Source organism: Haemaphysalis longicornis, unplaced genomic scaffold (genome assembly GCF_048455015.1).
Source record: "Haemaphysalis longicornis isolate Haplotype H1 unplaced genomic scaffold, Haemaphysalis longicornis Haplotype H1 scaffold_4, whole genome shotgun sequence".
Taxonomy (NCBI): Eukaryota; Metazoa; Arthropoda; class Arachnida; order Ixodida; family Ixodidae; genus Haemaphysalis; species Haemaphysalis longicornis.
Genome location: NW_027526361.1, coordinates 97,559,737 through 97,586,843, shown reverse-complemented (window position 1 = coordinate 97,586,843; position 27,107 = coordinate 97,559,737). Strand labels below are relative to the sequence as shown.

Below are 27,107 nucleotides of genomic sequence, written 5' to 3'. Positions count from 1 at the left end.
TGTTGGATTGTGTTGCGTCATAGCCGCAGCAGACGTACTGGCGCCGGCGCGTCCCCTCACCGTTATGCGCGCTATAAAACGCGGTGCCTGCGCCGCTCCACTCCATCGTTCCAGCGCCATTCCTCCGCTGTCCAACGCTGCAACGTGAACCCCCTATGCGTCGCATCTACACACAGGGGTTCCCGCGAGGGGAGGCGGGAGTTTTTTAAATGCAGAGCATTTCAGTAACTCACGATGTCACCCGCGTTGTCCCGTCGTAGTCCTCACTGTCGTTGTCCGCATCCCTCCCCCTACACTATATAAAAGAAAATACTATCCGGCGCCTGGTTTCGATCCCTCGACCCTGCGGGCGGAACGCAATGTACATGGTGCTCTACCCACTGCGCCACAAAGCCGACACAGAATGGGACGCTACGAACGCGCCTTATATCGTTGACTCATTCAAATTACTGCTGACGAGCGCTCTCTCGTCAGCAGTTGCCACAAGTGCAACAACATTAACGTAACGCAAACTACTTAAAGTCGTGCGCCCCCGGAAATGCTCTGCATTTGATCGTGCCCCTCGCGAGGGGGATGTTTCACTGCGTCGCCATGCGAACAGTTTGCCACGCTTTAGTTTCAGTTCTTTCTTTGCTGGGGTGCCGACGAGCGGCGCCACCTCCTCGCACTTCGCCGCGGGAGGATCCACTGCGGGGGCGAGAGATGGCGCTGGCGTCTCTGCGGCCGCGTCTGCCGCCTCCGCGGGTACCGGCGCCGGCGCGGGGTCTTTTTTCCCCCTACCCGTGTGGCTTGTGCGAGGCTCAGGAGCTTCCCTTGGCAACAAGCGTTCCAGACAGCGCGTAGAGAAAGATGGCGGGCGGAGACTGAAGCAAGAGGGAAGGGAGGAGGGGTGTCGCGTTTTTTATTTCCTTTCATTTCGTGTGTGAGTAGTTCGCGTGAAGGCGTTGGATTTGACACGTTTGTGGGATTTGGTATGTTTGGTTAGTTCACTGCAGCTTGGTATTTAATGGCGTGCGCGCGCCAAGTTGAGTACACGTTAATTCATTTTCATTTTGTTATTTGATATATTTCTTGCTTTTAGCAGCGGAGCCGTTGAAGGTTGAGTTCCAGCCGCGCCGAGCGCCCCTCAAAATTCCGCGCAGAAAAGGGGGCAGGAGGAAAATTCTAGTCGAAGAAGTGTGAGGGGAAGTGGCGCAAAGGCAAGGAGCCCACAGGGCGGTGTGGGGCATAGAGTTTCATACTAATATATACTAGGGGGAAATCTGTCGCTGCAGTCGCAGGTCGCCCCGTGCGACGCCATTGCCGCTAGCGACGTTCCTCGCCTACTTGGCTTAGCTAGGCGTATGGCTTCTTTTTTGTCGCGAAGCCAAAAGGGTAACATTTTTCTCTTGTTGATCGTGCCTGAAGCTTCTACATAATCACTGACAAATTAATCATTTTGGAGGATCAATTTTATAACAACAAAACAAATTTGAGGAACCTTTTACAGTAATATTGTTGCTTTTTTACAGCCAGAGGCAACTTTCTAGCATGTTCATGAGCCATGCCAAGGACAAGTGGAACGTGCCTGCCCGGTCCATGACGGAACGCTCGCCGAAGCGCGGCTCCCCTAGACAGTGGCGCCAGATTTCCCTCTAGTATATATTAGTATGAAACTCTATGGTGTGGGGATGCGCGTACCAGGGATTGGCTGCGCCTGGTGATGACGTAAGCTGTGACGTGCAGGTGTCCTCTTAGTTGAGAGAGACGGCGTGCGCTCGGCGGATTCAGTGTGCGATCTACCGATAAGATGGACAGACCTAAGAAAAGCCAAGTTAAAGCTAGTGAAGTCCACCGGCTCTGCTTTTTTCCTCAGTTTTCGCATTTCAGTTGCGAAGGTGGCCGAATCTTTTCAGTTGCTCGTGACAGACGATATTCGCCTGATTTGGCTATCAGTAGCCAAAACTGGCGAATTTTCGTTTCGTTTAGTTAGAGTTTATTTTATCCCCAATGAACTGCGTTTACACTACCATAACTATTAAATGCGGTAACTTAGCCAATTGCGCATTTTTTTTCAAATACGGGGGAGACACGTTTTGGGCAGATACACTGTGGTCGAAAATTAATTCAGAGCCCTCCACTACGGCGCGCCTCATCGCCTGCGCAGTGTCGGCGCGTTTAAACCCTACAATGAATCTTCTACTCCATATGGAATTTCCCCATCATTTATCAAGCACAGAACAACACACTTTCCTCTCAAAAAACATAGAAGGCAACCCTGGCCAGCGGGCTCCTTGAGGACCAGTGCAAGCTGATCGGCAGTGACTGGACCGGGGCAAGCGATACAGGGGACCTGGAAAGGGGGTTCCTCTGTAGGTTCCCCCTCTAATCTCCCCTATTTCTCAATGAAGTTTATGATGATGGTGATTGAACCGGAGAGAGAGAGAGAGAGAGAGAGAGAGAGAGAGAGAGAGAGAGAGAGAGAGAGAGAGAGAGAGAGAGAGAGAGAGAGAGAGAGAGAGAGAGAGAGACATTTTTATTAAGCTTTATGTGGCTCAAGGGGCGGTTGTTGCCGCTGGCTTGTGCTATGATTCATTTTTAAGGTGCGGCGTGGCTGAGCTCGAGTACGGGCTGCGCACTTTTGTAAAGATTTGGGCGCACGTTAAGGCACCCGGCTGCCCTAAATTATTTCTTAACCAACCACTCCTTCGTGCCTAACACCCCAGGTATAGCATCGCCGTAAAACCACCGAAGATGTTTTGAAAAAAAAATAAATAGCTGGGGCCATTCTCCCTTTGTGGAGAATGGCCAGCGAACTGATTAAGGGCGTTTTTGTTGTTGTTGTTGTTGTTGTTCCTCTTCTATTGGCACATACCCACGTGGGGGATTGGCCAAGAAACGGGGTGGCTTTTTGGGTCTAAAACGCCCACCTCATGGCCCTAAATAATCAGCCTGTAGGAATTGGGGAAACGGTTACCGAATTATATAATAGATCTAAAGAAGAATCAGTGAATGATGTCATTTTTGGGAGAAAAGGCTAAAAAATTTTGACCGGGTTAGCAGGACATGCGTCGGTATCGAGTCACGCGGTCCGATAGAATCACGCGGTCACGAACGTTTTCCGCGTGATCTTTGCTCGCACCAGACGCTTTCACGAGCAAGGGCAGCCTGGTTGTGCACGAGCCGACGCCATTGCACCGAATCAATCTTCGCAGCAATCGCACGGGGATATTTCAGAAGCCTTGCCATGCAAGCCGGTAAGTGAACTACGCCGTCCACGGGGATGTCCACAAGGCTTCTTCGCTCGCAATGTCTGTGACCGCTGTTGCTCTTCAGGTTACAGGTAGAGCTTTCGCTGAGAGAGCTGCTTTACGGCCTGGAGTTTACCGCCACGTTCCAGTGCCAGTTAAATGCGGAAGGTATGCAGGGATGAGACGACTGTTTTTGTCCCGCAGCTTGTTCAGTTGAAGACAGGTTGCCTAAAGTCAGACCCTGCCATAAAGACTGCCTTTCTGACGATGGGAAAGGGAATAGCGTTGCGTGTGCGAGATTTTTGGACACGCTAAAGGTACCGTGGTGATCCAAAGTGTTCTGCAGGCTTCCGACGCGGTGTGCATCATGTCCCAGATGCAGCTTCGTCGTGTTAAGCCTATCTCTTTGGTAGTGTCTATTATCCCGGCAACCGTGAGAATTGCAGTCGCCTCTTATTGGCCAAGCAGGCTACGCGGAAATTCTATTGAATAAATATTCCGTAAAAGCCGTGTTTCCAGCTGCCCCTGTAGCGCTGTGGTATAATTCCTGGTTTTAACCAAGCAGGCTCAGTTTCGAGGCCGACGGTGCGATGTTTTTTTTTTTTAGCTTTAGAATGTTTCGGCCATCGTGATTCTGTCAATACTTTTTTTTACTCTGGTTTTTACTACATCAAGAGATACACGCCCAGGACTTGTAGATTGGGTTGAATTACGTTTAATATAGCTTGTGTTCTGTGTCGTTGGGCTGGGTTAGATTAGGTTTGTTGCAGTTGGGCTGGATTTGGGTAGGTCCTCCGTGCTCTGGTCCTCCTTGTCCTCCGTGCTCTGCGGCTACGCGCGACTGGCGTCGTTCCGACCGCGAATCAAAGATAACGGGCTTCGCTGCGTTTCAGGTGCATAAGTATATCAGAAGATGCCGTGTTGCTGCGCTTTCGGCAGCGTTGTTTACAAATGACCTCGTCAGAGTTAGCGAGAAGGCCGCAGAAGCGGCAATCTGGCAGCAGTCATTCACACCAAAATGGCCGCTTTTTGCTCACTTCCGTGCCTCAGTGACGGTACTCTATCTTGAGACACTAGTGCTGCCGTGGCAGTTGGATTAGTGTTGACGCGGCTGAGCTAGCAGAAAGAAATCTTGCCACCGACGTCTTCCTGGATGCTTTGCTCGCTTGGCAACCAGCGCACGTTCCGGCCGCAGGCCCTCGCCTGAACCTTGGCGCGCCCCATCACGGTGCGGCGGTGGGAGGCTCGTTCTTGTGGTTCCGGCAGCTGCACGTGCTGCTGTGGAAGAACATCTACGTGAAGCGCATGCGCCGCCACTACCTCACCACGCTGCTCGAGATCGTGCTCATCGTGGCCCTGCTGCTGGGCATCCAGGACGACGCCGTGGTCCGCGAGCCACTCGTGCGCCACGGGAGCACCATCTACTCGCCCGCGAGCCCCGCCGACCTGTGGAGCGCGCTGCCCGACATGGCCAACATCACCAGGGTGAGTCTCGGGTGCCACGAAGTCAGGGTAAATTTTGTCTCGAAAGGAACAGGAAGAGACGCGAAAAACGATGGAAGATACTCCGAAGTTGGAGTTTTCGACAAATGCTTTGAAATACCATCGCAAGACTCCATACATCCCTACGGTATACGCCTAGCGTCGTTAAAGTTGGCTTCAGCACTACATAAAGGCGCTGTGGGGAAGACGTTTTTAATGCGTAATACCGAGTACCCCCACAGCGAGGACCGCGTATCACTGCATTTCCACAAAAATTCTGATATCGCGGAAGTCACACCTGCAATCGCTATAATGGTGTAAATCGAGATAACTGGTCGCAGAAAATTTTGAAAAAAAAAACTAATAAATAAGAAAATTATAAAAAAAATACGAAAAATGGTGAAACGTGTAACGGCCTGGACTTCCATAATAATGCAGATATCGCGAAAGTTCCACCTATAATCGTTTTAATAACGTAAATGGAGATAATTGGTGGGACAAAATTTTGAAAAACTCAGATAAGAAAAATATAAATAAATTACGGAATATGGCGAACCATGTAACGCCCTGCATTTCAACAACGCAGATTTCGCGAAAGTTCGAAGTGTAATCGTTACAGTAACGTAAATGGAAATAATTGGTCGGGCGAAATTTTGGAAAACTGAGAAATAACAAAAATAATACAAAATTACGGAAAAGGACAAAACGTATACCGCATGGCATTTCAACAATAATGGAGACTTCTGAACAGTTCCACATATAATCGTTATAGTAGCGTAAATGGAGATAATAATTGGTCGAACGAAATTTTGAAAAACTCGGAGTTTGAAAAATATAAAATTACGGAAACTGGCGAACCGTATATAGCGCCCTGAATTTCCCCAATAATGCAGATTTCGCCAAAGTTTCGAATACAATCCTTACACTAACTTAAATAAAGATGATTGGTCGGATGAAATTTTGAAAAATTAAAAAATACGAATAACAATTAAAAAATTACGGAAAATGGCATAACGCATGGCCTTTCCACAATAATGCACGTTTCTCCAAAGTTCGACCTATAATCGTTATAGTAGCGTAAATGGAGATAATTGGTCGGACGAAATTTTGAAAAACTAAAAAAACTAAACAAATAGGAAAAATATAAAATAATTAAGGAAACTGGCGAACCGTGCAACGCCATGCATGTCCACAAGAATGAAGATTTCGCGAAAGTTCCAAATATAATCCTTATCATAATGTAAATGAACATAATTGATCGGACGAAATTTTGAAAAACTAGAAATAAGAAAAATATTTGAGAGGCTATTAAACAGTCGGATCTCAAGGTATAAATGCCCTAAGGACTATTATTGATATCATTTTATCGAAAAGTTTCATTGATAGCGTTTATAGATAGCATTCCTGCTGTTACAGACGGACAGGCGGAATTCCTCGTTGAGTGCTCGTAGAAACGATATAAGCACTTAAAAATAGTGATCAAGCATTTGTGCGAAGTTTGATGAACAGTGAAGCTGGGCCCACGCAGAATTTTGAACAAAGGTACAAAAGGTACGAATAGCCTCGGGAGAGCACAGCGGTTTGAGATAGGTGGCGTGGCAGTGGAAATGGTAAGCGAGTATATCTACTTAGGCCAAGTAGGGACCCCGTATCCTAACCACGAGGCAGGGATAATTAGAAGGATAAGAATGGGGTGCAGTGCATTCGGCAGGCATTCTCAGATAATAAATGGCAGCCTACCATTGTCCCTGAAAATGAAAGTGTATGACAGCTGCATCTTACCGGTACTCACCTACGGGGCACAAGCTTGGAGGCCCACTAAAAGAGTTCAAAAATTGAGGTCGAATCAGCGAGCAAAGGAACGGAAGGTGATAGGTGTAACATTAAGGGTCAACAAGAGAGCGGAGTGGGTCAGGGAACAAACGCGTGTTAAGGACTAATTAGTAGGACTTAGGAAGAAAAATTGGCCGCGTATCTGCTCCTTTCGTTGTTGCAAATGTCGAAAAAAGACATTTGCCAATTAAACGCCTCCGTTCGCTTTCCCGCTCACTTCTCATGTGGTTTCTTTGCGTCGCGCTCCTCCCAAGGCAAATACGCTAAAGGTTTGCTCGAGTCAATTTAAAGGGGCCCTGAAAGGCGTTTTGAGCACACTAAATTGACTAGCGCAATCGTTGGATTGGGTCGTCAACATCATTTGTGCCAAGTATTACTCTTTTACGCGCAGCGGAAAGCTCACACTTTTGTTGCAAAGTTTGTCGCTTTTTTTTCACCCTTTCCTTCGTGTTTTTGGACGCCACCATCTTCGCATGTCTACATCATCGATTCCCAGATGTTCGTCATGAGCTAGACATCCTGCCATTGGGCGGCTTTTTCACGCACTTCCGGCAAAGAGATGAGTCGTCTGCTTTGCGTCGGCTCGCCGGCTGATCTGCCAGCGGAGTGCCGGAGTGCTTGGACATTTTACGACAAACGAAACAAGTGTAAACAAACGCTTAACCGTTCGTATTGAATGCAACAGGGCCATAACACGAAATGAATAATCTCTTACTTGAGTACGTTCCATAAAGAAAGCGTTGAAGCCCCGTGGCACTTCTTTCTTGCAATCGCAGAGAACGCCCTGAGCCGAATGCCCGGGTTTGACGCATACATTTTATTGAACTTCCAAACAATCCAGAGATGCGTTTCGAACGAACACAGCGTCACAACATGCGTTGCAAGTCCGAACCGCAATTGACAGACGATGGGTTGCCTCCTCCTGCCCCTCGTAAATTCGGCACTCACCTCGCGCGCGGTTTGCGGGGACGAATAGCAAGTCACTTAACTCTGTCGCACAAGCCGAGATGGCTTTTAGCCACGCACACTGCACATACCCCATGCGAGGTTGAGTCGTACGCCGCTTGAGAAAGATAATCCAGACCATGGGAAGCACTATCCACCCGCAGAAGCACAACGTCGCATTTCATCGCGAAACAAAGGCGTCCACAACACACACACCATCGCCTCCTGTAATGCCAAACGCATCTCGCACTTCCCAATGGGAGTGGGTAGTATGCCTGCAGTGCCCATATGCCGCGAGGTGGGTCGCCAAGCTGAACCGGGATCACGCAACCGTAACTGACTTCTAGAGCGGTTTGTGCCTTGTTGCCAGGGCAACCGATGTTTGATATTGTCAAAGAAATGGTGCTCGCTCCAGCGCGAGGAAACTCAGAGCCGTGGCGGAGCATGTTTTGCCAACGTTGCCGCTCTCCACCACGCGTCGCCCCAAGCTGAACTGGCGTTTTGTGCACGGGTTGTGTATCGGTTTAAAATGTCTTTTTCACATGCCGCCGGCAGGAATTACCACCGCCACAAAATAAGACCCGGCACCAGCGGGGCCACATCTGATACGGCGCGTTTTGGATAAACAGTGCGCTGTGCATCCAAGGGAGCGAGCGCAGGATCCTCCTCGTGCGGCTGCGAGTTCGCCGCCGATAAAAAGTCGCGTGCCGCCGATAGCAAAGTTCTGCAGCAACGTACACCGCGAAAGGGCAAGGCCAGGCCGCCGCACACATGGGGCCAGATTTTTCGTTCGCTTTTCCAGTCTTGAGCGTAGTGCGGGATTCATGGTGTCAAGAAAGCTTGCCCGTAGCAGACGGCTGTGTGAGCAGCGCAATAGCGGAAGTACGTCACCGCCGAGGAGCGCAGCATCATGGGAGGGAAGGCTCGCTCGCCGTCAACAGCGGAGAGTAAGTTGAAAAGAGCAGGAAACGCGGCGCGACGATAATGCGCGGTTTTTGATTTACGATTTCTCAGCTAATACTCATCGCTTCAACAAAATTCTTGCGGGAGGAGATTGCTTATACATTGCGTTATTTGGTTACATGTACATCCGCGCATCGGCGGAAGGTATTTCAGGACCCCTTTAAATTTACCGCGTTCCACTGCTCCAGGCCGGTATCCTCGATGCCAGCGTTTCCGTGCGGCGGAGACGCGCGTGAGTCAAGACATCCTAGTTTAACATTTATAGAACCGCGTTGCCCTAGTCCACGTGCGTACCATGCAGAATGTGGAACCTATCTAGTGGAACCTTTCGTAACTGTTGCCGCTTGATTTCTTAAAATGCCACCAGAAGCTATAGTGGCGCGGGCGACAGCAGGCGACAGCGTGAACTTTTTTCTGCAGTGGTTGTAGGATTTCATTTTGCAAAAATCAAGCAACTATGAATTTTTTTTTTATAAAGGAACACCGTAAATATCCCTTTTGTTTTAATTTTCTGTCTTATATTGCGTAATTGTTCAACAATGTTGACACGTATGAACATATAAACCGGACTTAGACGTTTAGATTTGGCGGTGAGTATGTAAGACTATTCCACCGACTTTGTTTCACTTTGGCCGGGTGGCTGAATCGAGTCACAGCACAGACAGACATACAGACAGACCAAAATGTCTGAGTTCAAGCAGCCCAAGAAAGACTATCGTCTTTAAAATTGGTGTGGGCAGGGCATGTAATGCGAAGGCAAGGTAACGGCTGGTCATTAAGGGTAACAGAGTGGATTCCTAGAGAAGGCAAGCGTGGCAGGGAGAGACAGAAAGTTTGAGACCAAGAAGTTTGCGCTGATAAATTAGTTGCAGTTGGCAGAGGACCGGGATAAGTGGAGATATATGGGAGAGGCCTTTGCCCTGCAGTAGGCGTAGACAGGCTGATGATGATGATAATGATGATGATGACGACGACGACGGACTCGTTAACAAAGGACATGCGGTGACCTGCCGTTGCACGACGTCATTCAATCTGGGTTGATTGTCTGCAATCTGGAGGTAGGCGTATCCGTCTCTGGTGGATGAGCGTGGCACGTTACCTCTACGAAGAGAGCCTGTATACGTTCCGCGCAATTGGCCGTTTTAAACGTTCTGGGTGACCGCGAATCCGCACTTTACGCGGCCTGTCTATTACGATCACGGATGAAAGTCATCATGATCGCCATCATCACCATTGCCATAATCATCATCGTTGCCGTCATCATCACGATCAGCCTACTCAGGTACGTTACAGGGCCCATTAACCTCCAACCGCTCCTGTCCTGCGCTGTTCGAGTCCACAGTTTACTCCTGAATTTCTTAATTTCATCCCTCCATCGGATTAATGGCCTTCCCCTTCCAGACCCATCCCGTGATGTCCACTCTGTTTCCCGTATTGTACACCGGTTGTCGGTTCGTCTCACTCATGGCCGCCCCAATTCCATTCCTTGTCTTTAATTGAACTATATCTTCTACTCCAGTTTGTTTGTTCTGTGATCCAGGCAGCTCGTTTCCCGTCCGTGTTACTCCTAACCTTATTCGTTCCATGGCCCTTTGAGCCGACCTAAGTTTGTTTTCTAGTTGTTTAGTAAGGCGCCAAGTTTCCGCTCCATTTGCCATAACCAGCACTATGATCTGGTTGTAGATTTGTCTTTTGAGTGACAGAGGTAGCTTGCTTTTGATTTTTTTAGGGAGTGCTTGCCGCGTGCTGCTTAACCCATACGTGTTCTGCACCGGATTTCTCTCTTGTGGTTGGGGTCAGCCCTAACCATCTTTCCGCATTAGTTATATTCTTTTACTTCTTCCACTGTTTCGCTTCCTAAGCTGAAGAAGACGTTCTTGGCATGCTTATTCCTGATTACTTTCGATTTATTCATATGTATTTTTTAGCCCTAAGACGGTGATTTCTTATTGTAGTTCCTCAAGCATTGTTTGAAGGTGTTCTGAAGTCTCAATCAGCAAATACCATGTCGTCCGCAAACCAACCTAAAATGGAACATGTTTATTTATTTATTTATTTATTTATTTATTTATTTAAATACCTTAAGAGGCCAGAGGGCATTACATAAGGGGGTATACATACAGGAGGTTACTAAAGCATCAGTAAAACAACATGTCAGGGAGTAACACTAGTAATCAAACTGACGAATAGCACAAGCAACATTGCTAATAACACAGTAAGTAATAAACACAGTAAGCAGTCCGCCATAACAGGAAAGATATTTCAAGAAATAGCAATAAACATGCTCTACGCATGCGTTACACATTAATTGTCAATGGTGGCTACAAAGTATTTTCCACTTGTAAATAAGTAAGTACTGAAGATTGAAAAAGGGAGGGTTCAGTAATAGCTACGATGTTTGAGGGCAGTGCGTTCCACTCGTTTATGGATAACAGTAGAGGTGAAAATTGATATTTCTTAGTGCGTGAGTGTATAGGATTGACCTTATGTGCATAATCTACGCGATCAGAAACGTAGGGAGCCGGGTGAATGAATGATCGGGAAAATGATGAGTCACTATGATATAAACTATGGAAAAAACAAAGGCGGAACAACTTTCTGCGCGTGGCAAGCAATGGAAGGTTCAGAGAATGCTTAAGAAATGTTACACTTTCGTGGCGAGAATGACAGGAGGTGATAAACCGAGCTGCTTTATTTTGCACCGACTCTAGCATATCAGATAATATTGCCGTATGTGGATGCCAGATGATTGACGCATACTCTAGTGAAGGCCTTATAAGAGATTGGTATGCGTGAAGTTTAGTTTCCGAGTTTGCGCACCTCAGGCGGCGTTTCAAAAGACCGAGTTTTTTTAATGATTTGCTGGTGATGTTTTCGACGTGACTGTTCCAGGTTAAATCAGAACTAAAGAAAATTCCGAGGTATTTTGTCGATGAAACGGTCTCAATTACGGTGTTGTTGACTATGTATTTGTCGGATGCTGAGGGGTTGGCTACGGAAGTAAATCTAATGTGTTTAGTTTTTTCAGCGTTGATGTGCATCTGCCACAAGTTGCACCACTCTGTTAGTTTGAACAAATCTGATTGTAGGATTCTAATGTCATTCGGTTCGGTAATCTTCTTATATATAACGCAGTCATCTGCGAATAAGCGTAGGGAAGAAACAATATTAGATCCAATGTCATTAATGTAAACTAAAAATAATAACGGTCCGAGCGGTATTCCGGGTTTGTTCGCAATACCATGTTTTCCCAGTCAAGCTTTCTAAACACCCCCTCCAGACATGCTGTGAATAGTTTTGGAGAGAGAGGACCTCCCTGTCTTACTCCCTTTCGGATCTGAAATATATCACTTGGCTTCTGGAGGGTTATCTGGGGGGTGGGCATGTGCTCGACGCCGCTTCTTCGCTTCCGGTGTTTTTACTACAGTCGTTTCTTTACTCAAGAAAACGAAGACGCAAACGCCATTTAGATATGACGAAGTATTTGATATCCCTAGGCCTCCGTCTTGGAACAGCATAAGAAGATTTGAGTGCATCAAGGATATTTTTTTTTGCTGCCCTGCTCATCCAGTTCCACTTGCTCTAGCAGCGTTTATGTGTTTCCGTGCCCCACGCGGTCCAGTTGTCCTGAAGAGTGCATGAACTACGCGCTGACTATAGTCAATGAACGTGTGCGGATGGATGGAGAGATTTGACCAGTGAATTCCCCAGAGCGTTCGCTTTAAAATTGCCCTCGCGCATCGCCCCTTCTTCGCAGGTGTACTTCGCCCCTTCCACGTCCTACCTCAGCTGGCTGACGCGCACGGCGTTTTTCGAACTGGGCGTCATCGAAGTGGTGGAGTTGAACAACCAGAAGGAGCTGGCCACCGTGGCGATGCAGCTGGCGAACGAGACGCTTCCAGCGCGTGCCATCGCGCTCCACTACAGCTTTCCGGCCAACGACGACCCCGAACGACCTGCCAGCCTGCACGTCTCGTTCTACGCGAGCCGCCTGCCCTTCGATATTCAAGTACGCGTACACCTCCGCCATGGTGGTTCACCTGGCAAAGGCAACGCAAGGGTATAGATGGGATGTTTTCAAAGCCGGGTTGGTTGGTGAACATTTGTTCGTGTGACCGGAAAATCTTTTTAAGCCTAGGGCTCTTGCATTTGTGGGCGTAACAAGAGAGCAAAATTGTTGTTCACTTTAACGCTGGAGTTTGTCGTTACCGAGTTCGTGTTAAGCGGGGTCTACTGTACGTTAAACAGTTGATCGCCAAAGCAGACATTGGAATGAGTGTGTGAGAGAGAGAGAGGGAGCAAACAGCTAGGCAGACAGAGATAAACATATGGATGGAGAGATGTACGGACGAGCGTACGGACAGACACATACATACATACATACATACATACATACATACATACATACATACATACATACATACATACATACATACATACATATATATACACACACATATATATACACACACATACATACATACAGAGACAGACAGACAGACTAAAAAGGTTGGAGGGAGGAGAGGGCAGAAGTACCAACTGCGAACCGTGCCGTTTTTCACAGGTCCGCGTACAATTTTTTTATCTCATTCTACGCCAGAAAAGGCAGAGGTAGTAACCGGATGGGCGGCGCTCTGTTCAACTGGATAAGGGCCGCCGCTTTTGAACAGACAGGAGAAAGCAGACTGGTTATCCTACTCCATCCACTAACAGATGCGGGAATCAGGACGGTTGCGGTTCGGTCGTTGGTGGCTAAGAGGGTACTCAGTTACGGGAAGCACTGAATGATCATGCATGAACGAGCGTTGCAAAACGGGAAAAGAAAACATATAACTGCTATTACATTAAAATGTGTTCTGTGCTTTCAACGCTGATTTAGTATTTACGAGTTTGTCCCCTCGATTAGTCTATACTCCAAAATTCGCGAGCTTAGTGGAAAGGCACAAGTTTCAGAGCGGCGGAAGGTACTAGCCATTTACAGGCACATCTTTTTTTTTCAACGCACTTAATACTAACTGTTCAGTCTTCGAGTGAACTTCAATGACGTACACAGCTGATCGTTAGGAAGCAGCTCATCATAGAGTGACCATCAAAACTCATGGCCAGGCTAACATGGTACAAAGCTGTAAATTGACTACGTTCATTATAAACTCCCTTCGCGTCCCACCACTGGCCACTCCTCTTGTTGCAGTTGTCGTCGATTAATACCTGGTAACGGACTACCTTTTTTAAGTGCAGAGCATAGGCCCTCGCCTTGTCGTCCTAGCTCGCTGGCTGGAACCAAGCATATCGCCACGGCGTTACAGTGTAGCCTGTCACGGTCCCTTCGCCGCGGCTTAACCCAGAGGCTTCGAAAGCCAAGCGGCTATGCCAGGATATACGTGACGTGAGCTAATGTTCAGCTGGTTATTCTTAGCTTTCCTGGTTGCCTAGGATTAGCTGATTATCATGCTTACTGCTGCTTATCATCCAATCCAAATCAATTCAATCCAATTCTCGCGCTTTCGAAGCACGGCTCTCCAGGAGCTACGCGAAACTGGTCAACCTCGGCCAGTGTAGCCAATCCAATCAAATCCAATCCAAGTAACGCTGTTCGCGGCGTGCCCCAGAGGCTTCGAAAGCCAAGCGGTTTATATAGTCATAATTATGCGTTCGAAACTCGTGAAACGATGGCATTTGTCATACATCTTCGTATACATACGTAATTAACCTATAGTTGAGGACGCCCGTTGGGTTGGTTTTTGCGATAGCAAGCGCAAAATGTGGCAGTGCAACGCCGGCACGTGCGGGGACAAAATCAAAGAGAACAGAACTCCCGCTGGCGTAGTTTCAGGCAGGGGGCGCGAACACTGCGAAGGCGGGAAATTTGAATTGCTTGGGGTGGTAGCAGTAAGCAGATAACGGCGGTACAGCCCATTATGGCTAATCACAGCTCTGCGCGTCCGACAGCTTTCACAGTGAGAGGGACGGCTTTAGTTTTCCTCCACCGGCGCCATTTTGTTCGTCCCCGCAGTGTCGCTACGCGCAACGACTCATCTCCCAACCGGAGGGTCCGACGGTCGAGGAGTTCTTCCCCGAGGTGAACACGCTGCTGCCGGCCGTGGCGTGGCTACAGCAGAGGCACCTGCAGTTCCATGCGCAGCGCTGCAATTGTACGCTGGAGCCCATCCGGCTGAGGCGATTCCCCTATCCGCCCCACATCGAGCACAAGGACACCAAGAACTACGCCTTCGTGCTCACCCGTTTCTGCATCGGCGTGCTCGTGCCTTTCGCCGTGACCGTGGCCCGCCTCACGGAGGAGAGGGCCAGCGGTGAGCGCCTATGTTCCCAAGCACCTCTAGAAATTATGGGGCTCAACGCGCCGAAGCTACACTGGGACGGACTATGGGGCGCACCGTGGTGGAGGGATCCGAAATTGCAACCACCTGGGGATCTTTAACTTGCGCCGAAATCTCGACACATGGGCTTATCGCTTCCATCTGAAAAGCAGCCAGCACGGCCGGGATCGCACCCGCGTCATTGGACCGAGCAGCACAACGCCTTGAGGATGACCTACATGCAGCGACATGTCGGCGAACAATCGCCGAACGACGTCTGGCGGCGGACGCTGCGCCGCCGTCGCCTTGAAAACGGTTGTCTGCCGGCGATTTGCGCGGGCTTGAGGTGCGTTCCAATCAGCGGACAGCTTGGTAGACAGCTTAAGAAGCAGTCTAACTAGACATCTAGGGGGATAAGAATTGCAATGGCGCAGCGATCACGAACGCAACACCAACTCAGACTTTCTTTCCTCCATGAACGCAGTCGACAACCTCATAGAAAACGTTGAGAAACTCGAGCCGCAGATTTCGTAAATATTACCTTATTATTACAAGCATTACGTGATATAACAATAACCAAAATCATCTTTACCAGCAGTAAATGATACTAAAAATTTCAATAAAAGAACAGGTTAGTTTGTAACAACATTAATACGCAAAAAGGTGGAGCTGGCATCGTTTTTCAGTTTAGACAGGAAGGTAGCCTGCTTCGTTGCTGACTTCGATGCTGTCTCTTCGAAGCGGTCTTCGTTGACTGCTTCGTTCGAATTGGAACTGGGCGTTATATGGCGGTCTGTCCTCGAAGACGGCAACGAAGCCGTCTAAAGAGTAAATTGGAACGCACCCTAGATATCACACGCGCGGCGAACGCAACCGGAAGCGTCCAAATGTATTTTGAAGTTGCAGCCAATCAGAGATTTCTACTTTGCGCACTCAGCAGCCAAAAAGCAGACGCTCCTCCGTTCGCGCCTTTTTGCCGTGTACGGCTCTTTTCTCCAGAACACCACGTCCGGAAAACTGCCAGAAAAGTGCCACAGCTGCATGGTGGGTAAATGTGTAGCCGAAATGGAACAATTGATGGTCATTGCAACGACGTTCGGCGCACAAAACCTAAAAGCAGCTGCAAAGCTAGCAAGCAAACGCACAACACAGTTTTACTCATTGTTGCCAGTTAGTAATGTCTTTGTGCTTACTATGACGCCAGTTTAAAAAAAACACCACCCTCACAATAAACAAACAAATACTAGGTCGTTTATATCAAGTTTTATTAGTGAATAGTTGATTTTTATTGAAGACAACTTAAAAGCAGAGATATGTTCACACGCATCTGGTTTTGGATTTGACATCTGGCAACCTTGTTGGAAGCAGCTCGCTCGTCTCATAGAGTTTACTGAGAAACTCTATGGCTCGTCTGCGGCGTTCGCCGCTTCCTGTTTCATGGAAGAGGTTGGGCCGACGAAAACTGCGCTACGCGTTGATTCTCGGCGGCCGCCGCGCGAACTTCGCCTTCGAATTTTGCTGCATGTAGGTTGGCCTTTAGCCACTGAGCCACAGCTGCGGTTCACAAGCACCTTTTACGCTTCCTCGTCGCTGTTCTGTAGGTTGCGGAGGAGGCCAACCGTGCCATGTAGGCGAAAAAAAAAAATCACGCCATATCCACGGAATGAATGATGATAAGTGGGGCGAAGCTCGAGAGGGGGAGATCATCGGTAACCGTAACTCTCCCGTGAAAGTTCGCCCATTACATCATTAAGAAAGACGTAAGACTGTGTGCGTACATTGTACAAATCAACTTTTATTTTCGGAGTCAATGCTCCCAGGCCCAGACCTGGTGAAAGACCCCGCGCCATCGAGGACTACCCCGCACCTCACCACAATTTGTCACGTAGGATGGGACACAACGGTAAAGAATGAACTTTTATTTAGGGCGAACTTGTGCCCGAACAAGACGAGAGGAAACGAGCAAAGGTCCTTGCGTCTCGTTCGATCTCCGAGAACGACTGCCTGCGTTCGTGGCGTGATCTCTTGCGTGATCTCCCCCTCGCAGTGCACGTGCGCTCGCGCCTCCGTTGGCGAACACAGACAAGCTCGCGCTCCCGGTGCCGAGTTTGCGCTGCCGGTTGCAGCCGGTTCTTGCGCGTGCAACGCGGCCCACTTTGCGACATCTCCGAAAGCATGCGGCGGTCACGTACCACGAGACACAAGGTATGGACAGACCCATGGCTTTAGGAGCTTCGCCCCTAAAAATGTTATAAAGGGACAGACAACCAATTTTTGGGGAGTGCATTGTCACGCGTCTCACGCGGCCGAGAAATGAGGTTCGAATTGAGGCATTCGATGTCCACACAATATATTTACGGAACAAAACCTCAAACAAACGGGATCATGGAAAATGAGCAAGCATACCACACTACATAAAAAAAAAACAAGCACAACCTCACACTATCAAAAAATGCCAAATTCAAACAAATCCTACCACCGGTACAACGACGAACCCGGTGCGATGCCGATGACGTGGCCCAGTGGGTCGGTTGGCTTACGCGTTGCCGAACGTAGCAGCCCGTCTCGATGGCGCGTGTTGGTCTTCAGTGGTCAGGATGACCGTGGTGCGATGCCACGGGTTCCCTGAGCAGCACGGCTCAGCAGGAGGCCACCAGTGCGAAGCTGCTGGTAATAGGTGGTTCCGAGCTGCCCGCTGCCAAACGGTGCGATACCGCTGGTGCGTTGTGGTGCACGGCCCCACAGGTCGCCAGCGGTGCGATGCCGCCGGTGCGCTCTCACGAAAGGGCGCTTTCAGGGCTCAGGGGGCTCAATGCCGGTCCACCAGCTCTCGTCCCGAGGGTAGCATAGCCACCTGGAAGCCCCGATGCTCGACCCGAACTTGCCGCCATTCCCCCCAAGACCCCGTTCCACACTATCTACTCTAAATTCGTCGTCCACCTCTTCACCTCGCATCGTACCGTGTGAGGCTCCCATTTGCTGGTCCAGCTAACCTCCTCCTCCTCTTCGGTCACCCTGTGGGTCTTCATTGGTCCGTTCCAAATCCTTCTCGCCATCCCGTACGCTGATTCTTCTTTCTCTTCGTCTTTCCTACAATCATCTTCTTCTCGGGCCAATCCCCCTTCGGGTATGGGCTCTTCTTACCACATGACATGTATGTCCTCCAGCTGGTATGAATGCCAGCGTTTTACATACGGGGGTAACAACTGCAAGGAGTTTAAAAATAAACAGCCAGAAGAAATTTTTAGATGCGAAGCATCTCATGCTCGGGGCTGTGTCCCTCCCTCCCTCGTCTTTGTTGTCCGCCGTCTGTGCACCCGCTGCGCATGCCTGGCCAGGCACCGCTGATGATGATTGTGGCAGGATGCCGCTAGGGATTGGCCAACCAAAGAATCCATCACGAGATAGCTTCGGGTTCAACCACCGTCGTCATCTTCCCGTAGGGGAACCCTGAGTAGTATGCGAGGCATTCCTCCTCTCCTCTCCGGCATTCCTCCTCTCCTCTCCGAAGCTCCTCTTTTCTCCGGGACTGCGCAACAAATGGCGACACCTGCGGCTCCGCGCGCGATAATGCGAAGCAGCTTAGGGTTAGAGACGCGACGGTAGCCGCTGCATGCTCCGCTGGGGGCGCCACTGTAGCTCCGCGGTGTAAATGACGCGCGCGCGCGCTGCGCTCCCATCATTCTTCTCCCGCAACGCCACGATCGAACTGAAAACTAATGGGAACTTGAGTCGACCCCATGGCTGCTTCGCATACTACTCAGGGTTCCTCTACGGGAAGATGGTGAAATTTTTATGTTGCACTAAAATTTTTGAAGTCTGAAAAGTGGCGGCACGTAGTGTCTAAACATGACACTACGTTACGTGTCCCAACAAGTCCGTTAATTTCAAGGCGTGATTCAAGAACCGCATGAAGAAATAGGAAAGGCTGCCCGTTATTGTTGTTTTAGCCGCGGGCAAGTTTTTAAGCATCTCTTTTAAGTGTCATATGTAGTTAAATGTGTGCTGCCGCGCGGCTGACTGTCATGGTTGCCAGCATTCCCTTTGGCGGAACACGTGTGGCTTGTAAATCTAAAAATTATGCTTTAAAAAATTCTAGCGCGCTATCAGCAAAACCGTTTCGGGTTAGGTTGTTTTAAGGGATGCCCTTTAATTTGAAAAAAAAGAAAATGTACTCGACAAAAATCGGTGGTCGGTCGCTTGAAGAGAAATGGGTTTCCCTAACGCAGAGGTACAGTAAGTAGGGCCTACGAGGTCCAGGGTCGCTATTCCAGAAGGTTCGAGTTCCGCCTACTCCCGAGGTTCCAGCTGCTTGGGTGATGAAAGTAGAGATAGTGCAGCATTCGATACACCTCCAGCGAAACCGCTGGAATCGCGCGAGGCACGCCTGGCATATTCAGCGCGCTATATTGGGGCCGCTTACGTTGATAAAGTACGACTTGTGCTATCTTCCGCATGCAGCACCAACTAAAATCGATCTGCAGTACTCATTCCCTAGAATAAACTAGATAACCCTTAATAAAACTTGCTGCTGGGCTAGTTGGTTCATGATCATAACAACTGGTATTAGCGCTTTAAAGAACAGGACACACGTAAGAGAAAACGGACAGGACTGGCGCTACTTCAACTGATTTATTCACAAGCTACATCTTCGCATTTATACAACGACAGACTCGATCATGTGCAGCGTGAACCATTTAAAGGACAACGCCCAACCAATCATCGCAACAAATACATAGATAACCGCAGCCGTAAACACTAAGTCACACAAGATAAAAATGCCAACTCAGAGGAAAAAAGGGCAACCGAAGTGTCACTGACACAATCAGTACCAAATTTCTTGATGTAAAAAGCCTCCAATATTTCACGCGCGTTTGCATCGTGGCTTCTGCCCAAAATCTTAATCTCACTTAGCCGCGCGACACAATCTTTACAGTTGGCGCAATGCGCAGGCAAGTGCGCTGTCCCCCCATTCTTAATTGCCAATTCATGTTCACGTGCTCGATCATTAATACACCGGCCCGTCTGGGCGATATAGGCCTTCCCGCACGACAGCGGAATCTTATACACCACGCCGGTGCAGCATTTCACAAAAGGCCTAGCGTGCTTCTTGTTGCAAGCTCGCTTCTGCGCGGCAGAAAGGAAAGGGCGGATGTGGTGCGCAAGACAGTAAGGCCTGAAGTGGTGCCTTACGTGCACAAGGTTTCCCACCACCTGAAGAAGGTGGCAACGAAACACGGCATCCCTGTTGTCTTTTCCGCTCCCAGGAAGCTCTCTGCCCTTTGCCCTCGCATTTCTGCCGAGCAGAAGCGAGCTTGCAACAAGAAGCACGAAATGCTGCACCGGCGTGGTGTATAAGATTCCGCTGTCGTGCGGGAAGGCCTATATCGCCCAGACGGTCCGGTGTATTAATGATCGAGCACGTGAACATGAATTGGCAATTAAGAATGGGGGGACAGCGCACTTGCCTGCGCATTGCGCCAACTGTAAGGATTGTGTCGCACGGCTAAGTGAGATTAAGATTTTGGGCAGAAGCCACGATGCAAACGCGCGTGAAATATTGGAGGCTTTTTACATCAAGAAATTTGGTACTGATTGTGTCAGTGACACTTCGGTTGCCCTTTTTTCCTCTGAGTTGGCATTTTTATCTTGTGTGACTTAGTGTTTACGGCTGCGGTTATCTATGTATTTGTTGCGATGATTGGTTGGGAGTTGTCCTTTAAATGGTTCACGCTGCACATGATCGAGTCTGTCATTGTATAAATGCGAAGATGTAGCATGTGAATAAATCAGTTGAAGTAGCGCCAGTCCGGTCTGTTTTCCGTTACGTGTGTCCTGTTCTTTAAAGCGCTAATCCCAGTTGTTAGATAACCCTACTGCTACTTTGAAATCTCCAGCCTGGCTGTCGGCCACGCCCGGAGGGGGGTGGTCCGTTTTTCTCGGTGTTCTGTTCTTCCGCTGAATTATGTTTGCTACTTGACTTTAGGGTAGTCCCAGTGCTGCTCTGCGCAAGCCCAAACCAAGTAATCAAAGGGGTTCACTGTAGCGAACGGAACGCGCCCTACTCCCGTCCATCAAATATGGCTTTGTTTTACGGCTTGCTTGAGTGTGCACGGCGGGCGCTTATCAGAAATCGTCCCGTGTCAAGAGCGTATTTGAGCATTGGCGAGTGCGTTTTAGACGTTGGAGTTGTCATTTGTCATCGGCTGTGCTTTCACAGTGTATGAAGAAGGCTCCCGTGGTAAAATGGTGTCGTCTTGGCCTCTCCTATCGACTCGTACCGCCCGAGACTGCGGCACCATTGGCTGACGGTGGCCTGGGGACTTTTTTGTATTTTGCTAAGTTATTGTCGCTACTATAGCGGGCATCAAATGACGACTTCGTGGCTACGACGCTACCCTCACACTAAGTGGACGACATGGGTGGGTGTGGCTTCGGTTGTTACGCCGCGCCAACGAATGGGCTGGGTGTGTTTGACTGACATTAGAATTCGGAGGAAGCTCGGGCATATCTTTTCCCGGCCGAGTTGTACTCGGGACACCCGTGGTAGCCACTGCTGCGGTGTGGTTTATTTTTATGGTCGCCGTAGCAGGGATTTTTCTACCCCGACAAGTCTTTTAAACGAAGAAGGAATTTCGAGATCGTTTTTAGCTCTCGAGAAGTGCTGTGCATTGGTTGTGCAGTCGTCTGACAATAGACCCCCGGTCGCGAAGGCTTAGAGGCGGCTTTCGCTCCATGACCGTCAAGGAGCAGCAAGTGTGCGCGGCGGTTTTACTCGAGGGGCAACTCTGCAGAAGCGTTGGTGGCGACCGCACCATCTGCCGCCACCAGTCGACCGTCAACCGGTGTGTGCGCAATACGATTAGTGGCGAAATGTTTCCAAGACCTCGACTTTCTTTTAGGTGATTTGGCGGACATGGCTTCCGCAGGTTCCTACCGCGCGTCTATAAGTTCGGTCTGCACAATACGTCCGACAAGCTCATAGAAGCCCATCTTTGCAGCCAAAGATTGACGCTGAGAGTCACAAGCACAGGGAGCACTCTTCTCTCTCGTCTGGGGCTCACGCCCCTCTGCAGCGTCAGACATCTCAAATGAGAAATCTCGACCACAATATCACGAAACAGCTCCACGTTTCACCGCTCCCTAGAAACATGCACCCCGTGCATCACACTGGGCGCAGGGAAGCAAGAGCCAAGGCCATCCACACATACTACGGGAGGGAACCAACCACAGCATACATTGACGCGTTTTCCTATCCCGGGATAAGAGCAATGACAGCCCTCGTTGTGCAGCACGATAAGCACGTCAGCAGCCTAACCTTACCCGGATACGACCGCGTATACAAGCGGCAGAAGGGACCATCGCTCTCGCCATAACGCAAACAGAAGCCAGAATAATCATCACAGATTCCCAGCAAGGGTGCCGTGACTTCTCGTGCGGGCGAATTCACCGGACAACCCATATAAACATCTCCCAGCGTTCACCAGATAGATCCATCACGATCATGTGGGCACCCGCCCACTCTGCCGTCCCGGGCAACGAAACCGCCCACCTGTTGGCCCGAGAGTTATCCCGCCGGGCCCCGAGAAGCGAGCAGGAGAGGCCAACCACGCTGATCACGTATCACGAGATAACACAGCACTATAAGTTAGGACGTATCTCCTACCCAGCACCGCACGAACACCTAATGGAAGAAGAGGAACGGCAGCGCCGTGCATTCCAGACGAATACCGTTCCGGATCCCACTAAATCCCATAAATTGCACCCCACCGTATATTCCCCGCTATGCCGCTTCTGCGAAGCCCCCGGGACGCTCATTCATATAGTAGGCGGCTGCGCGCAATCCCCAGTACATTTGCGAAATCCCTTTATTTCTGCTTACGAGCTTCGGGAGAGAGCTCTGACCAGCTCCATCGCCTGCTGGTGTTGTGGGCTGCTGAGGATGTGAAAGCTCGAGCGGAATTAGACTGAGGACTCCTCTCCATTGCTATTCGCAATAAACACGTTTACTCTCGCTCTCTCTCTCTCTCTCCTTGAAAAAGTTACTGGCAGGACAGCTTTTACGTATTAATATACTGTCAAGGAGACAGTCGACACGCCGATAGCCGGTTGAGGTGGTTTATTCGCAGGGGGGAAGCCGATAGGAACGCAGGACCGAGCGTTGAGATAACCCAGCTCGTTTCTCGAGCATGCACCTTATGTGTTAACAACGTGTGGGATCTAGCTAGTTGGTAATCCATTGTACGAATTTCAAGCGCAAAAATTCAGACAGAGGACGAACGGGACAAAGACAGTCTTTGTCCCTTTCTTCCCCTCTCTAAAATTTTGTGTTTGAAATTCGTACACCTTACAGGGTTCATGTTCTTCCCCTGACACGTCGTTGGCGCGTCTGGATAGGACATAATCCTACCTTCCTCTTCCACGTGGTTGATGCTGGTACGGCGCATTCCCCGATAGCTTGATGACCCGTTGCATATGTTCATTATCCTCTCTACAATACAATCAACGGCGCGTGCCTATTTTCAGAGGCGGTCTTTACACATTTTAACGGGTTTTGTTCAGCGTCACCGTCGTATGGCAGGAGGCAGAGCATGGAAAGCGAGTAAAGGGGAGAGCCAGGAATTAAAGTAACCGCATGACGCCAGAGGGTGGGTAAGTGGGAGTGGGAAGGCCGCTAAAGAAGAGAGGGTTATGAGGGGATAGAACTCTATGAAAAACTCTGTGGAGAGCTTCTTCGAACAAAAGCGGTGATGAGCAAAATAAAATAAACCAAAGAAATCGTAAAAGTTGTCCTTGCTGCTATTCCTTCCTTCGTAACACATAGACACTTGGGCGATTTGTCCGCAATTGGGAGCTTTGAGGAACTAACGTGCCCGGTTGGCAAAATTCATAACCCTGTGAATTTGAAACGTAACAGTTGTAGAATAGTGCGAGCAGAGTGAAGCCTGAACGCGATGTCAGTGGAGTAGACAGGTGCACACCACCCACGCAGAACCCCGATTCTTGGGAGGCTGTGGCGTGTTTGTCTGCTCGCACACTAAGACGAACGAATGAAATAGAAGAAACTGACGCAAACACGTAATAGTAGAAAAGAAGCCGTTTAAATTAATCCGTGCCAAAAGACAGACAAACGAAAGCGAGGGAAAAGGCGCAAGTAGAATGTATGGGATAAGAAGTTCCTAATACGTATCGCCAGGCTTTCGCCTCAAAAGCACGTAGGCAGACTTAACCGCTACGAGGTAATTTTTTGTAGAAAAGGGGAGGGTTTTGATGACGTAGTACGAACGGCAACTGTTGTGAATGTGGCGCGCTTCTATCACCCGCGTCCTTTTTTTCCCAGTCGGCCAGTCACGGGATTGCACTGTCGGCCACCGACGGCAGAAACTACTTCTTAGGACGAAACATTTCAAACAAAACGCTCATACGAGCGCCTGGAATAAAAAATAAAAATGAACTTTGTAGTGAAATAAAGTAAAAGTACAATAAAATAAAGTAGTTGGATTTGCTTGTCCCCAGTAGCCACCAGTGCAGCAGTGGAACGAGAGAACGCACTGAAAGATGTACCACGCTCTAGTGGCGCATCCTTGGAGCGCGCTGCCCTGGACCGATTACACCACGTCAATAATAAGAAAATAGCATGAATCGCATTTTTAGAGCGTTTTATCCAAACCCCGAAATATTATCATGAGCTTATTATTATCACAACAGCTCCACCTTGCCCGAGTTTCGCTCAAACTCGGGCCTTGTAGAATCTCACCCCAGAATAGCTGCTTACGGGCAAGCAGCGTTTACAGGCCTCTTAATATCGGGTTTAACGCCATTACAAGACCATTTGAGGTAAATAATATTTTACTGGCTCGAAAAGTGTCGGGTTGAGGGGCCGCCGGGGTGTAACTGGACGGAAGGGCACCCAAGACGTGGCGTCATGAGGCGAGTGACATCACCAGTCACATCTTAATCTGGACGGATGCCACTGGCGCCTGGGCTGTCACTTCTGATGTTATGTAGTAGCTACTGACGTCGGGGCGCCTAGCGTTACTCTGAAGCAGCATCCAGAGCTTAACTAAATGATCCTGTGGTCGAAGAGCGCATGAAACGAGAAGCTCGTAAACGCCGAAATATAATAGGATGCCTCAGTAAAAAGTCGGTAGCGCTATGGTGGTTGTGGTGCTCCACAGCAGTGAAGCAGCCATAAGAGCGGAGCTAAGCGGCCGAAGAGAGCCCGAAACTAGATTACGCTCGCAGATGATTAGTCACAAAAGTTAAATAAGGCATTAAGGAGACAGATAACGAGATCTACGCTCTGCGTTTCGGCGAACTCGTGATAGGACTTAACAAGCACATGTATTCTCGAATCAGCCGTGCAGAGGTGTTATAATCCAGCAGGAGGGCGAAATGAAGGCTTTGGATGGGGAATGGCATGGAGTAGAAAATTCGTTGTTGCAAACCGTAAAGAATGTTTTCTGTGAGCCTCAATATTGTTCCTGATAGTTAATAAGTATGCCCCAATTCGGAGTCAATTTCCACCAAGCTAATATTGTTTCAAGATAACGTGATAGCATGTCGAAGGATTACTAATTTCTTGGTGGCATTCCGGCCACAGTGTTTTTGCGCAGTGGCTGTTTCAAGAACAGGTTTAGCTGCGGAAAGCAGCAGTTTAGCGTCACTGGATGGGCATGTATGCGGGAATATAAGGCGCACTCAAGACGGTCCTTGTTATCCGAGTGTTAAAGTAGACGCTGAAGATGATATAAAAGTAACCTATTCCTCAATGTTCGCACATGTCTTTTCATTGTTGGTGTCCCATGCGCACTACTATGTTTACTGGTAAAAAAGACCAGCCTTCCTTGGCTTCAATTATCGCGGGCTTCATTTTGTATTTCACTTGCTAGAATACCGTTGTTACTACCGGTGCAGAAGACGACGTACGTCGCCATCTGAAGGCGACAGCCTTAGATCTTTAATTCAAGGATGCGTGTTGTGAGGTACAGAAAATCGGTGGTACAAAATTTGAAGTTTTGGGTGAAGCAAGCGCGAGCCGGAAATTGCAGACCCGAAAATGGAAACAATAGTGAAGGATGGTCGGTGAAGGGCTTTGAGAAAAGGTGACACACCGCGCGCAGGGAAAGGGAAAGCGCACCACCGGGGAAGGGTTGGCCGCTACCCCAAGTGCAATACGAGCCGCATTGAGAGGTTGATACCGACGGGGGCGAACAGGAGGCTTCTGGCGATAGCTAGCGGGCGTAACGAGCTTCGGAGAGCGCTGTCCAGGGTGGTTCCGGTCAGCGTTGCGCTGCTGAGCACGAGGTCGCGGGTTCGATTCCCGGCCGCGGAGGCCCCTTTCCTAATATAGGCGAAAAGCAAAAAAGCCCTTGTGTACGAGATTTCGGCGCACGTTAAAGAACTCCAGGTAGTCTAAATTAATCCGGAGGCCTCCACTACGGCGCGCCTCATCGCCTGCGTTGCGTCGGCGCGCTAAACCCTACAATCAATCAATCAATCAATCAATCAATCAATCAATCAATCAATCAATCAATCAATCAATCAATCAATCAATCAATCAATCAGGGTTCCGGTCACGTGGTGACGGGCGCTACCACAAAGTTCAACGGAATGTTGAACAGTACATGAACAGAAGGTCCGACTAAGCGTTCGTTTTCGCATTCGTAGGGTGTTGCAAGCATTGCTCACAATTCCCTCTGACCCTCACGTTGCCCGCAGGCATGAAGGAGATGCTGCGGGTGGTCGGAGTGAGCGACTGGGTCTACTGGCTGAGCCACTACCTGAGCGGATTCTTCATGCACGTCATCATCGTGACTCTGATGATGCTCTTCGCGAGCGTGAAGAGGAACCCAGAGGGACGCGCGTTCATCCAGTTCAGCGACCCGTCGCTTCTCTTCGTCATTCTCATGTGCTTCTGCAGCTCGTGCCAATTGCACGCCATACTATTGTCGACGCTATTCGCCAGCCGTAAGTGGCTAGCTTTCCTGCGCGTGGGACGTATTCTGTGCTTGCTACGTGGAGGACACGTTTTGAGATGATAATGATATGTTAAACTTTTTGTCTTTCTTCGAATACGCACAAAAAACTGCCTTCTTAACCGTAGCAATATATTTTATTCCTGTCATTAGTTTGTCTATCGCATTAATGTTCAAAATTTTGCAAAGTGTATGGTGTTACGCTAGTCTTTTGTTTTGTTCTAGTAAATAGAATGTTTCGCATTTCAAGCGTGCTATCCGCCTGTTTCCTGGGTTTCTCTAACTGATCAGATATTGTAATTCCGTTATGGTTATGTAGCGTGCATCGTTCAATGTTCAGCAAACAATAACAAACTGCT

General features: G+C 49.1%; 1 protein-coding gene across 1 annotated transcript in view; it reads left to right on the top strand.

The window, feature by feature from the left end:
• The first annotated feature begins 3,226 nt into the window (after nucleotides 1-3,226).
• The window catches only part of LOC144179864 (phospholipid-transporting ATPase ABCA3-like), a 39,904-nt gene continuing 16,023 nt past the window's right edge, over nucleotides 3,227-27,107 (top strand). The window contains exons 1-5 of the mRNA XM_077708290.1: nucleotides 3,227-3,236; nucleotides 4,408-4,715; nucleotides 12,211-12,462; nucleotides 14,467-14,764; nucleotides 26,492-26,740. Coding sequence (XP_077564416.1) covers nucleotides 3,227-3,236; nucleotides 4,408-4,715; nucleotides 12,211-12,462; nucleotides 14,467-14,764; nucleotides 26,492-26,740 — 1,117 coding nt within the window. The remainder of the gene's footprint in view (nucleotides 3,237-4,407; nucleotides 4,716-12,210; nucleotides 12,463-14,466; nucleotides 14,765-26,491; nucleotides 26,741-27,107) is intronic.